Consider the following 12,542-nt stretch of genomic DNA (forward strand, 5'->3'; position numbering starts at 1 on the left):
TACTAGTGGGAATGTAAATTGATTTAGTTGCTTTAGAAAATAATTTTTTGGACTAGGGCTATTGCTCAGTGGTAGAGACTTGTTACAGGTTACATATCCCATCCAAATTCATTGTTGTTGTTGTTCGTACTGGGGATTGAACCCAGAGCACTTTACCACTGAGCTACATCCCCAGCCCTTTTTTTAATTAATTTTTTTAATTTTTTTGATTTATTGTACACAAATGGGGTACAACTTTCCTCTGATTGTACATGATGTAGAGTCAAACTGTGTAATCATACATGTTCATAGAGTAATGATGTTTGTCTCATTCCATTATCTTTCCTTCTTCCCCCGCCCCCTGCCCACCCTCATATCCCTCTATACAATTCATCCTTCCTCCATTCTTCTTTTATCCCCTCCCCCCATTCTTCTTTTATCCCCTCCCCCCATTATTTCAAAACAGGGTCTCACTAAGTTGCTCAGGGCCTCACTAAATTGCTAAGGCTGGCTTTGAATTTGCTATCACCTTGCCTCACCTTCCAAGCTGCTGGAATTACAGGTGTGCACCACCATACCTGGCTAATAAAGCAGATTTCAACATGGAAAATTGTTAGGGTTAATGAGAGCCATTACGTAGTGATAAAGGAGTAGTTCATCCAGTGTCAACAGTGGTGGTGAGGATGTATGGTATTGAGAATGAAGTCTTCCTGAGTCTTTCCACGTATCCTCAGTGCTCAGTGATTAACCAGTATTATTAACTAAAAACTGATAAGGTTGCCTAGTTTGGTGAAAGTGCAGATACCCTGTGGAATGTCCAGAAGGACCTAAAAGCCATGTGACTTCTAAGTTCTGGACTATAGAAATTTTAACTTCAATGTGATTAACCCTGAGGCTGTAGTTTTTAATCCATATATATGGGCCATAGTTTGCTCTTCCTTAATATGTGATATTGGCTCACAGAATCAAAGCCTAGACTTAGTTTAATGCTTCCAATATGAGCCCTTGAACAAATAAAATTAACTAATAGTGTAAAGAAAAATGAAAATGAACAAACCACAGACTGTGAGAAAAGATTTGAAAAACATTTGATAAAGAATTTGTATCCCAAATATACAAATAACTCTTAAAACTCAACAAAAAGAAAACAACCCAATTGAAAAATTGTCTAAAGATCTGAAGAAACACCTCACTAAAGAATACATACAGATAGTAAACAAGCATATGAAATGATGCCCACCTTATAAATAGGGAATTGCAAATTAAAACAATAGAGAGATACCACTGCACACACTTGTTAGAATGCTATAATCCCAGTGACACTAAATACTGGTAACATGGAGCAACAGGAATCTTTACTCATTACTGGTGAGAATGCAAAATAGTACACCCATTTTGGAAGCCAGTTTGGCAGTTTTTTACAAAGCAAATTGTAGTCTTCCCAGATGATCTAGCAGACATGCTTCTAGATATTGTCAAATAAGCTGAAAACTTATGTCCATTCTAAAACCTGTATTTTTATTCATATTTTTCCCAAACTGGAAGCAATCAAGATATCCTTAAAAAGATAAATTGATAAACAAAATGGGTATATCCTTACAATGGAATATTATTCAGCAATAAAAAGAAATGAACTTTACAGAGGGGTAGAGGTTAAGTGCTGGGAAGTGGTGTTAGCCAAATTATATTGCTATATTCTTTGCATGTATGAATATGTAACAAAAATTACATCATGGGCTAGAGTTGTGGCTCAGTGAGTGGTAGAGCACTTGCCTAGCATGTGTGAGGCACTGAGTTTGACTCTTAGCACCACATATAAATAAATGAATAAAATAAAGGTCTATCAATATCTAAAAATTTTTTTAATTACATCATTATGTACAATTGCAATGCACCAATTTTAAAAAGTGGGGGGTGGGGGAGAACTGTCAAACCACAAAGACAAGGAGGACCCTTAAATAACCTTAAATGTGCATTGCAATCTGAAAAGGCTATATGCTGTACAATTCCAATTGTACATTCTAAAAAAAAAACAAAACTCTGGAGACATTATAATTGCCAAAGGTTTGGGAGAAGTGGGGAAAAGTTTGAAAAGGTGGAGCACAGGAAATTTTGAGAGCAGTGAAACTCTTCTATGTTCTACTGTAATGGTAGATCCATGACATTATGCATTTGTAAGAACCATAAAACTACATGATACGGGATGGGTCCTAACATAAAGATTTGAGTTGACATATCAATATTGGTTCATCACATCTACCACACTATGTATGATGTTAATAATAGGAGATATATGGGAATTCAGTACTATCTGCTCAATTTTCTATAAACATAAAACTGCTCTAAAAATATAATTACTAATTCTAAAATTATTTAAAAAGATAATAGAAGAATAAAGGAAATCTCTTCCATAATCTTAATACTCAAAGATAACTATTAGAAGTTAGGTGCTGTAGTGCATACCTGTAATTCCAGCTACTCAGGAGGCTATCTCAAAAAATAAAAAGAACTGGGGATGTAGCTCAGTGGTAGAATGTCCCTGGGTTCCAACCCCACTACTTAAAAAGCGGGGAGGCAGGACCTGGCTTTGTGGCTCAGTGGTAGAGCGCTTGCCTAGCAATGGTGAGGCACTGGGTTTGATTCTCAGCACCACATATAAATAAATGAATAAAATAAAGGTCTATCTACATCTAAAAAATTTAAAAAAGAAGAGAAAGATAAGACATTGGTATAAATATTCCTGGAGATTTTCTATTTATATTTATGCACATATACTATGTATACACTGCTATTTATCTTTTATTTAAAAAATAGAATATTCATAGACTACTAACTATGGACAGATTGTTTATAATTTTCACAACAATCCCAAAGGTTATGGTTCCCATTTTATAGAAGTAACTGAATTGTTTAATGGTTATACCAGATTCAGTCCTCAGTGTATTTTACTCCAAAGCCTAAATCTCTTTATCAACAACTGCAAAGCAAAACCTAAGACATATTTTTGTTCACATATTTACCCTTCATAAGATACACTAATCTTTTATACTGCCTTCAAACAACAACCATCATTTCATATGGTAGTATATAGTTCCTTAACTCCATGTACTAGTACTTTGTATAGAATCCTTGCCTATTGAATAGGAAGAGTTCACCCAGCTACTTTTTGCTCCAGAAAAAGCAAATAGTGGCCAGGCATGGTGGTGCACACCTGTAATCCCAGTGGCTCAGGAGGCTGAGGCAGGAGTATCACCAGTTCAAAGCCAGCCTCAGCAACTTAGTGAGGCCTTAAGTAACTCAGTGAGACCCTGTCTCTAAATAAAATGCAGAATAGGGCTGCAGATGTGGCTCAGTGATCCAGTACCCCTGAGTTCAATCCCCAAAACCAAAAAAAAAGAAGAAGAAAGGAAAGAAAATAATGGGACTGGCATAACTGGTCATGGTGCATGCCTGTAATCACAGCAATTCAGGAGGTTGATGCAGGAGGATCACAAGTTCAACCCAGCATCAGCAACTTAGGGAGATCCTATGTTTTTGTTTTTTTGTTTTTTGTTTTTTGCAATTATTTGGCTTCCAGTCACCTGTATAAGAGGTCTCAACATTTAGGTGTTCAAGAAAATTGATTTTCATCTCTAAAAAGCCTGAGGATACAGTGAGTGAAGAGTAGGAGAAGATGAAAAGGTAGAAAGAAGTGAATTCATGTGAATACCTAACTACCAGTGAGTTCACTGGAGAAGCTTGACTACCCAGAAGGGATGGTATATTCAGGAGCATTCAATGAATTGATAGCAGGTAGTTCAACCAGTACCTGTTGTGATCAGCTGACTGCCTAGGGAATCTTTCAGGCAAATTCTGTCCCTGCCCCTTCTCTCAACACCTACAGGGGATACTCTGAGACTTCGAACTATTCTGGAAGCAATACAGAAGCACATCCATTCTTCCTCTCTCATCTTTAAACTGGCTCAAGATGCATTCAAGATTGCTACTCCCACCGACAGTGGTACAGACAGCACCTTGCTCAACGTAGCCCTGGAGCTAGGGTTACAGGTATGGGGTAGGAGTGACTCTCCCCACTTTAGATTTTTGGTATAGTTACAGTTGGCAGAAGATAAGAACCCTGGGGGACTGAATGTAGACCAAGTCTGGTTCTTTGTCCCCAGAACACAAATTCTAAGCTAGGCATATGGCACATTGGGCTATAAACTGGGTTCTGTTTTTAAGTTAAGGCCAGTAGAAGAATAGCTTTAGGCTCCATGGGATCCCCACCTTTTCCCCACCTCTCCATTCCTCCAAGTCAAGCAAAGTATAGGAAATTTCTTTGTTATGGGTCATTAGAGAAGCCTCCTATCTAATTAGAAAGAGGGGTCAAGCAGAAATTAAACCTGTCCATACCTACCAGGGGAAAGAGCACTGTTTAAGGCACCAAAAAATATTTGTTGCATAAATGAATGGCAAAAGGAAGATGGGAGGAAGAGATCACAATAGTAAGGCTTAGCCAACTGGATATGCCTCTTTTGTTCCCAGGTGATGCGAATGACCTTATCAACCCTTAACTGGAGGCGCAGGGAAATGGTTCGATGGTTGGTGACCTGTGCTACAGAAGTGGGTGAGTCTTCCACCTCCCTCTACCCCCCAGGAAATTTTTAGTACCCCTAGGGAAATTTTTAGACTCAACTCTTGGGACAGGTTGATGAATCCTTAGAGCTGTCGCATACCTATTCCATGTGTCCTAGAAAAGGAAAGGCTGCTGGTAGGAGAAAATGGGCTCTATTTAGTCAGTCCAAGCTCTGCCCTCACTGGTTGGATCATATCCTGATGTCAGCAGCACTTTACTCCTTTGTTCAGAGGCTTGTCTGAAAGAATGAATTTTCAGCCCTCTGTACTCAAGTGCTCCCTTGGAGGTAGTGGGCCTATTGGTTTGGTCCCAGTCCCTGCCATGCTTCTGAGAAATCTCAGACAACTTGGATACTTGGGTCCCCTTCTAGAACCCAAAGCCCCAGCACAAGACTTTACCCCCAGAGGCCCACTTCAGGTAGAACCCCCAAGTGGACCTGCAACTCCTGCCTTGGGGCTAGCAAACCACAGGCTCTGTTGCTCCATCCCTGGGAGCACTGCACTTAAGAGACCTTTAACCCTCTGACCTGGGCAAGGAATGGGTGGGAAGAGACCCCAAACAGGGTCTGGCCATCTGGGATGTTCCCCTTGCCCTGGTTTGCCTCAGATCATCTCAAGGCTGCTGTGGAGGAGGGAGAACTCATCTCTGCAGGCCAAGTTCAGACCCCCAAATGGTAATCTGGGCAGACCTGCATCAGGACCTGGATGGCCACTGCTGAGCTCAGGCTCTCCCTGACAGGTGTGCGGGCCCTGGTGAGCATCTTGCAGAGCTGGTACACACTCTTCACCCCCACCGAGGCTACTAGTATTGTAGCTGCTACAGCTGTTTCTCATACCACTATCCTGCGCCTCAGTCTTGATTACCCACAGCGGGAGGAACTGGCTAGTTGTGCTCGCACACTGGCCCTGCAATGTGCTATGAAGGATCCACAGAGCTGTGCCCTGTCAGCCCTCACACTCTGTGAGAAAGACCACATCGCCTTTGAGGCAGCCTACCAGATTGCCATTGATGCTGCTGCTGGTGGTATGACCCATTCACAGCTGTTCACCATTGCCCGCTATATGGAGCTTCGTGGCTACCCGCTACGTGCCTTCAAGCTGGCCTCACTAGCCATGAGCCATCTTAACCTGGCCTACAACCAGGACACCCACCCAGCCATTAATGATGTGCTCTGGGCTTGTGCCCTCAGCCACTCCCTGGGCAAGAATGAGTTGGCAGCCCTCATCCCCCTGGTGGTGAAGAGTGTACACTGTGCCACAGTGCTTTCAGACATCCTGCGGCGCTGCACAGTGACTGCACCTGGCCTAGCTGGCATTCCAGGCCGCCGCAGCTCTGGAAAGCTCATGTCGACTGACAAAGCTCCATTGCGCCAGCTGCTGGATGCCACCATCAATGCCTATATCAACACTACACACTCACGCCTGACACACATCAGCCCTCGACACTATGGAGAGTTCATTGAGTTTCTGAGCAAGGCTCGGGAAACCTTCCTGCTGCCCCAGGATGGCCACTTGCAATTTGCCCAGTTCATTGACAACCTCAAACAGATTTACAAAGGAAAGAAGAAGCTGATGCTGCTGGTTCGAGAGCGCTTTGGCTGAAAAAGCAGATAGCTTACTGCCAGGGCAGCCTGGGTACCCAGGTACCATCAAGTCAGGCCAAGGACATTGAAGCCTTTGTCTGCCCTGGGAGGACTCTGAGCACCTGTGGCTGAGGCCAAAGGACCACAGGGCTAAGGTTAGAGACAGTCCAACTCTAACCAATGTTTCTGCCTTGGCATACTTCTCACTACAGCCCACTGTTCCTGGAGGAGCTGGGCCCTGCAGATCGATCAGAAATCCCACAACATGCCACCTCACGCCCCTATATCCTGCGTGTCCTGGGCATTGGCCCTTTTTCCCTTGGCAAACACAGACACTGTTCCGTCTCAGGGATTGCTTAACCAGAGAAACAGAAGCATTTATGGTACTGTAAATACTATAGTATATGTGTTGCCAATTATTGTAAAGTTGTAACTATTTATAATTCTGGTTCTGATTTGATGGGCACCTAAAGTAGCTGTGGGTGGGAGGATAGGCTTGTTTTCTGAGGAGACTCATAACCATTTCTCAGGTTTCCCTTGCAGAGTATATGCTGTTGGCAGTGGACAAGTAGGGGTGGCAGGGAGAAAATGGCCATTAAAATGAATCCCAAGTCTCATCTATGCAGAAACCCCAGCCTGCAGACAGGGCGTCTGTAGTCCAGTGGTGGGTGAGGGAGAGGCCAAGACTGGACTTAAGACTTTTACTATGAGGACACTGAGGCTCCTGCTCCTGCCTCACACAACCTCTCCAGGAGCCTGCTGAACTCCTGAGTAACAAGTACAGGGAGAAGATGAAGGTCTGGGAAGCCATTTGAGCTCATAATATTCATATACTCTGTCACCTTTATGTTAAGAGTATCTGGTTTCATCTAATTTATATATGTGATGTGTGTGTTGGATTGTGGGTTTGTGTGATCATTGTTTCATTTGTGTACATGTGAGAATACATAGCTAAGTGCACTCATGTTTGCATAGTTAGTACATGTTTGTACTAACATGAGTACAAGTGTATAGATGGCTGTGTGTGTGTGTATGCCTGCTATCCATGGATCTTTGTGTCTTTGTATGTGTAACCAAGATATTTCTACATGGGTATGTCTGTGTATTCATGTTGGAAGATCTGTATGAATGTGTCCCTTCTCTTTATGCCAGATATCTCTTCTCCATTCCTCTCTGCTCTCTCAACAGCTGAACATTTGTTCCCATCTCTGTGGTCCTCCCTTCACCATTCTTTCTTGACAAATAAGCTTCTAAGCACCAGTGTCCCTCTGCCCTAAGATAGGCTACTTCAACTCTACAGTTCTCAACCAACTTGCTTTCTTACCCTGCCTTTCTACCTCAAACTTCCTCTGCCTGCTTTTGTCTCAGTCCCAGTGGTCACTGATTTGGAGATTGAAGCTGGTATCCCTTGGCCTTTCCCTTTCCCACCAAGTGGGCAATCCTTATCTTAGCCCTAACGACCGCCACAGTGTATCATGTTCCTGCTACGTTCCTGACCTCTGTGTTCAACCTGGAGTTATTATAGGAAGTAGCAAGGGCATTCAGAAGAGTCAACTGGATACCAGTTTTTTGGGTGTTTACTGTTTTGTGTCTTCGTTCCTGAGTTGGGGTGGGGTTTGATAGGGAATGGGTGATATAGCTAGAGTGTGAACTAAGAACCTGCTTTGCTTAATTTTCCTCTTGGAAAAATGTCATCTTTTTTATTCCAAACTGATCAGAAAGTTGTATTTGCTGTTTGTGGCTACTAAAGTGTTACTCTCCAGCCAAGGGCCCCTACAACATCTCAGCCCAATGGGTTGGTAAACAAGAGAAGCCACTCCCATTTCTGTATCACGATTGCCCTTTTTTTTAGCAAGTGTGTGAATTCACAGTGCTTTTCTATGAATAAATCATGAATCACAGAAACAATCATTTTTCTAAAAGTAGAACTTGTGTTCTCTCAATAAATGAGGCCCTTCTCTGTTTCTGCATTGCTCTAACTGGGACAGGGAACTATTTGGGCCTAACATGGATGTAGAAAATGACAGATGAAGAATTTCCTGCCACACTAGACTCCTCTCCAGAGTTCACAAGCACTTCAGAAGCTTGTCCTCAGAGGTGTCACTGTGATGGGCAGGATCCCAAGATCCTGAGAAAATTAAAGGGTATGATCAGAAAACAATACAAAGCAACACTTAAGTGGCAGAGGGCCCTTTAGCTTCAGAGGGCTTCTTGCCTTGGTGATGGGTAATCTAAGGCTTAAATCTCAAACAACTTAGCTTTGAGTCTTTTATGTCTTCCCCATCATTTGGTGTCAAAGTTGAAGGTTCCTTAGCTTCTCCCTCCTTACCTAGATTGCATCTTTCTTTCTAGGATTCCCTGAAGTGTTTTAGGCACTTCAGTGCCTCTCTTTGATCTGCATTCCCCTTCCTCCCCAGACACAAAGCCTATCAATTTGGGCTTTGTATGCTGTAGGGAATCCACTCCCTCAATACACTGTCATAGTCCCAATTTCTAGGAAGCTTTACCCAACTCCCTGTAGCTCTGGGGCTTGGATATCTAAAGGTACAATGCTAGTGAGAACCCTGACTTTAAGTGCTATAATACATGTTCATTGATAATGGAGCCTTGAGACTTATGGGAGAGGATACAGAGGAGGCCCCAGGGAAGGAGTGCAGGCTTAAGGAATTGAAGATAAGAGCACAAATCTTTCACAAACAAAATCACATACTAGATTTCAACTATGGAACTTTATTCTCCAGAAAACAATCATCCATATACTTGAGGGAAAAGGTATATGCTTAGTTCTGTCTAAGTAGACGTGAATGTCTGTGCACAGCATCCACAAAAGCTCCTACATGTTCTGGGTCCATGTCAGGGTAAAGCCCATGGCCTAGGTTGGCAATGTAGCGTTGTGGCCCAAAGTCATCAAGCATCTTCTGCACCATTTGCCCAATCTCCTCCTGGGGGACCAAAAGAGCACTGGCTATAAGAAGGTTTGTAAACCCCTGTCCTTCCTATGTATAATAGTAACATATACATATGTAGGCATGCTTTTACTCAGTGTTATTTATCATTAAATCAATAAAATTTATCAGATGTTTTATATGAGCCAGACACTAAGGAAACACAAATGAACAACAGCAAAAATTCCTGCCTTCTTGGGTCTTACATTGTATGTATGGAGTAGAGGAGAAAGACAAATATATAAATCAGACACATAATCACATAGCCATATGAGTGAAGAAAGACAAACTCATGCACGTATAGAGGCCTTGATTATTACCTCAGAGGCATACAGGGCACAGGGGTCCAGATTGCCCTGCAGGGTCACTGTCTTCCCCACACGTTCCCTAGAAGCAAAGCCAGGACCACATTCTGGTGACTGCGAATTTGGCAGCTGCCCACCCCTTAATCTTTGCCTTAACCTCAAAGATCCACACCTTCATCACTCACCGGGCTTTCTTTGGGGCCACTGTCCAGTCAAGCCCAACCACCTCATAGCCTGCCTGGGCCAGCTCCTCTAGGGCAAAATGCCCATCCTTAGCAAAGATGATCTGGAGGAAAGAACAGATCTGAGAATACACATAGGGCGCCGCTGTGCCTACTAAGCTTTCTTGGCTGCACTTCTGCTGCCCTCCTGTGGTCACTTCAGTCCATGCAGGACTTACCCTGAAAGCTCTACAGACCCATCTTTATTCAGCCTATCCCAATCCTCACCATGGGCACTGGTGCCAGGCCTGCCTCCTGCAACTTGGCTTTCACTCGCTTGGCCACATCACGGATATAGGGCAGTGCAAACTTGCTGAAGAGCTGTGGGCCAAGATGCCCTGCATGGGACTCAAAGAGCTGCAATGCCTACAGTTAGAGGGTGGTGAAGAAAAATATATAACACACGAGAAGTACCTCAGGCCCCACATACAGAATGTGCCTCAACTTCCCAGGTGACTAAGCCCTGATACTGCCTGACCCTGTAAACCCAGTTCCAGTCAAATAGTTTTGCCTTCTCCAGATCCCAATGCTAGCTTTGATCTTCACTCAGAGTATTAAACCCTCACCCCCACCCTAGTAGGGTCAGGGTGGGCTCCACTACTCTAGCCAGATCAAGGCCAAGATAAGATCCCTGCCCTCCAGTTAAGGGGACTAGTGTTTTCGGTTCTTATAATCCAAACCCCAGCCTATTTGTCTCTCCCTCAGGACTCACCTGGGCACCAGCAGCTACTTGTCCTACTAGATATGGGACCAAAGCATCAGTGAGGATGCGAAGCAGCTGGTGACTGGCCTGAGGTCTTTGGTAGAGCCAGCGCTTGGACTGAGCCATAGTGCTTGAGCTGCCACCCTCAACCATGTATGTCATCAGAGTCCACTGCAGAAGGATACGAAGGTGTCACAGTGCAGAAGCCACACTGACACTTCCCTTGTCTATGCTGGATACTCCAGCATGATCTCATGCCCCAGTCCCCTGCGGTCCCATGTTACCGGGGCACCAGCAAAGCCAATCAGTGGCACACGCCCAGCCAGCTGTTGTCGGGTAAGGGTGATAGCCTGGAACACATATCCCAGCTCAGAGGCCACTACTGCTGGATCCCGTAGACGTTCTAGGTCCCGTTCTTCTCTTAATGGCTCCGAGAAGCTGGGTCCTTTGCCAGGTACCATGGTCACCTCCATGCCCAGTGCCTGGAAGGGGATAAACCTCTGAATCCCAGCCAGGTGCACTGAAGTATACCTGTAATCCCAAAAATTGGGGAGGCTGCGATAGGAGGATCTTAAGTTCAAGGTCAGCCTCTGCAATTTAGTGAGGCTCTCAGCAGCTTACCAAGACCCTGTCTCAAAAAAAAAAAAAAAAAAAAAAGTTCTGTTCAGCCCATGCCAGTAAGGAAAGGAAATGGAGAATAAAACTCAAGCAGACTCAAATCTCTTTCAGTCTTAGGTTTTCTCTCTATCCAGTTAGGATAAGTACTTATCCTGAACCTTGGGAGGGTTGATAAGATTTCCAAGGAATCCTTTCCTTTTTTTTTTTAAACACATTCCAGGATCCGGTTTGAGTGGGTACCTGGGGTACAACAAGGATGTCCGAGAAGATGATGGCCGCATCCAGGGGGAACCGACGCAGTGGCTGTAGGGAATGGAAACAAGTTGCTAGGTGGCAAGCTGAGGACATAAAACACCTCCCTCTGTGGACCCCTCACCTGCAAAGTCAGTTCACAACAGGCCTCAGGAGAGCGACAGGTGCTGAAAAAGTCCTGGGTAGCCCTGGTTTCCCTAAACTCTGCCGAGAGAAGGAAGGCAGACCTCAACCTTCAGGCCCCCAGAGCCCCACCCCAACCCCCACTCCCCAGAGTTATCTAGAATTCTGGGCCCTGACCCTGACCTGGTAAGTAGCGGCCTGCCTGCCGCATGCACCAAACGGGGGTGTAGTCTGTTTCCTCTCCCCAGGCTGCTCGAAGGAACGTGTCATTCTTCAGCTCCGGAAAACTCTGGGATCTAGCGATCAGGTGGGGTTGGGGGTAGGTGTCAAATGCTAAGCTGGTGGGTGGAGAAGGCAAGGGTTCTTAAAGCGGATTCAGTCGGGCACTGCTATCTGCCTCCTCCAGACCAGCTCGCAAATTGTGGCTCCCCGCGCGTTAGGCCTCTTCTCTGCCTATCAGATGGTGCACAAACTCTGGAAGGGCCCGTGCTGGGGCCGCTTTCCAACACGCCCTCCCAGCTCTCCCAAGCTTAAAGGAAATGGAGGAACTCGGGGGGGGTCGGTATGAAAGCACAGTAATAATAGTTCTGAGGGAAGACTAATGAATCTCAGGGACGGGGCTGCCAGTGGGTTGGTCCAAGGCTGGGAGATCCCCAGATTGGGAAATAGTCAAAGAAGGATCAGAATAGACAGTCCCAGAATAGAGATCCTAGTTAGAAGTTCTGGGGCATCTCCTAAAATAATAATACATAAAGCGGCCCCTGAAATGAAGGTGTCAGAAATCCCATGGTTGGAAGAATTCGTGATCCCAGCGATTGGGGGAGGTATAGGGACAGATAACTGAGTTGGAAGACAGATCGAAAGTCTCGCTAGCCACACTGCATGCAGTAGAGAACTCACCCCAACCCGTTCGCCTCCATGGTAAACTCTCTGTAACTGAGCACAATCAACACTTAAACCTGAATTTGAGCCTGCCCCCAGAGCAGGCTCCGCCCCTTCCTGAAGTGAACGAAGGGCATCGCCATGTTGAAAGCCACGTGATCGGACTCCACTGACAGGTCTGGGGCTGCCCTGGCTGCTGCCTGGAGGACCCCAACCATTTTTCACCGTAAAGTCCATTGTAGCGACGCAACAACAAAAGCCCAAAAGAACTCCGCTGAAACTTTCAGGTGGCGTGAGGAATTTGTTCTCATATGATG

The 12,542-nt window shown here is 44.8% G+C and overlaps 2 protein-coding genes across 3 annotated transcripts in view; one reads left to right on the forward strand and one right to left on the reverse strand.

Annotated features, from left to right (window-relative positions):
• The window catches only part of Zswim5 (zinc finger SWIM-type containing 5), a 170,844-nt gene extending 161,602 nt beyond the window's left edge, over positions 1-9,242 (forward strand). Inside the window, 3 exon segments of the mRNA XM_047542621.1 lie at positions 3,863-4,026; positions 4,504-4,585; positions 5,333-9,242. Of these exon segments, the coding sequence (XP_047398577.1) occupies positions 3,863-4,026; positions 4,504-4,585; positions 5,333-6,195 (1,109 nt within the window). The 3' untranslated portion in view covers positions 6,196-9,242.
• Positions 8,884-12,387, reverse strand: Urod (uroporphyrinogen decarboxylase). Of its 2 annotated transcripts, none has more exons than XM_047542625.1 (10): positions 12,244-12,387; positions 11,527-11,639; positions 11,345-11,424; positions 11,209-11,271; positions 10,635-10,832; positions 10,360-10,521; positions 9,876-10,013; positions 9,612-9,712; positions 9,442-9,508; positions 8,884-9,118 (listed from the first exon to the last, which is right to left on the reverse strand). In XM_047542625.1, the coding sequence occupies exons 1-10, from the start codon at positions 12,261-12,263 to the stop codon at positions 8,957-8,959; spliced, it is 1,104 nt and encodes a 367-aa protein (XP_047398581.1). In that variant the 5' UTR covers positions 12,264-12,387; the 3' UTR covers positions 8,884-8,956. The 2 variants fall into 2 exon arrangements, with proteins under 2 accessions (XP_047398581.1, XP_047398582.1); XM_047542626.1 differs by having other exon boundaries at positions 11,527-11,796; positions 12,244-12,348.
• Between the last annotated feature and the right edge of the window lie 155 nt (positions 12,388-12,542).

Source organism: Sciurus carolinensis, chromosome 1 (genome assembly GCF_902686445.1).
Source record: "Sciurus carolinensis chromosome 1, mSciCar1.2, whole genome shotgun sequence".
Lineage (NCBI taxonomy): Eukaryota > Metazoa > Chordata > Mammalia > Rodentia > Sciuridae > Sciurus > Sciurus carolinensis.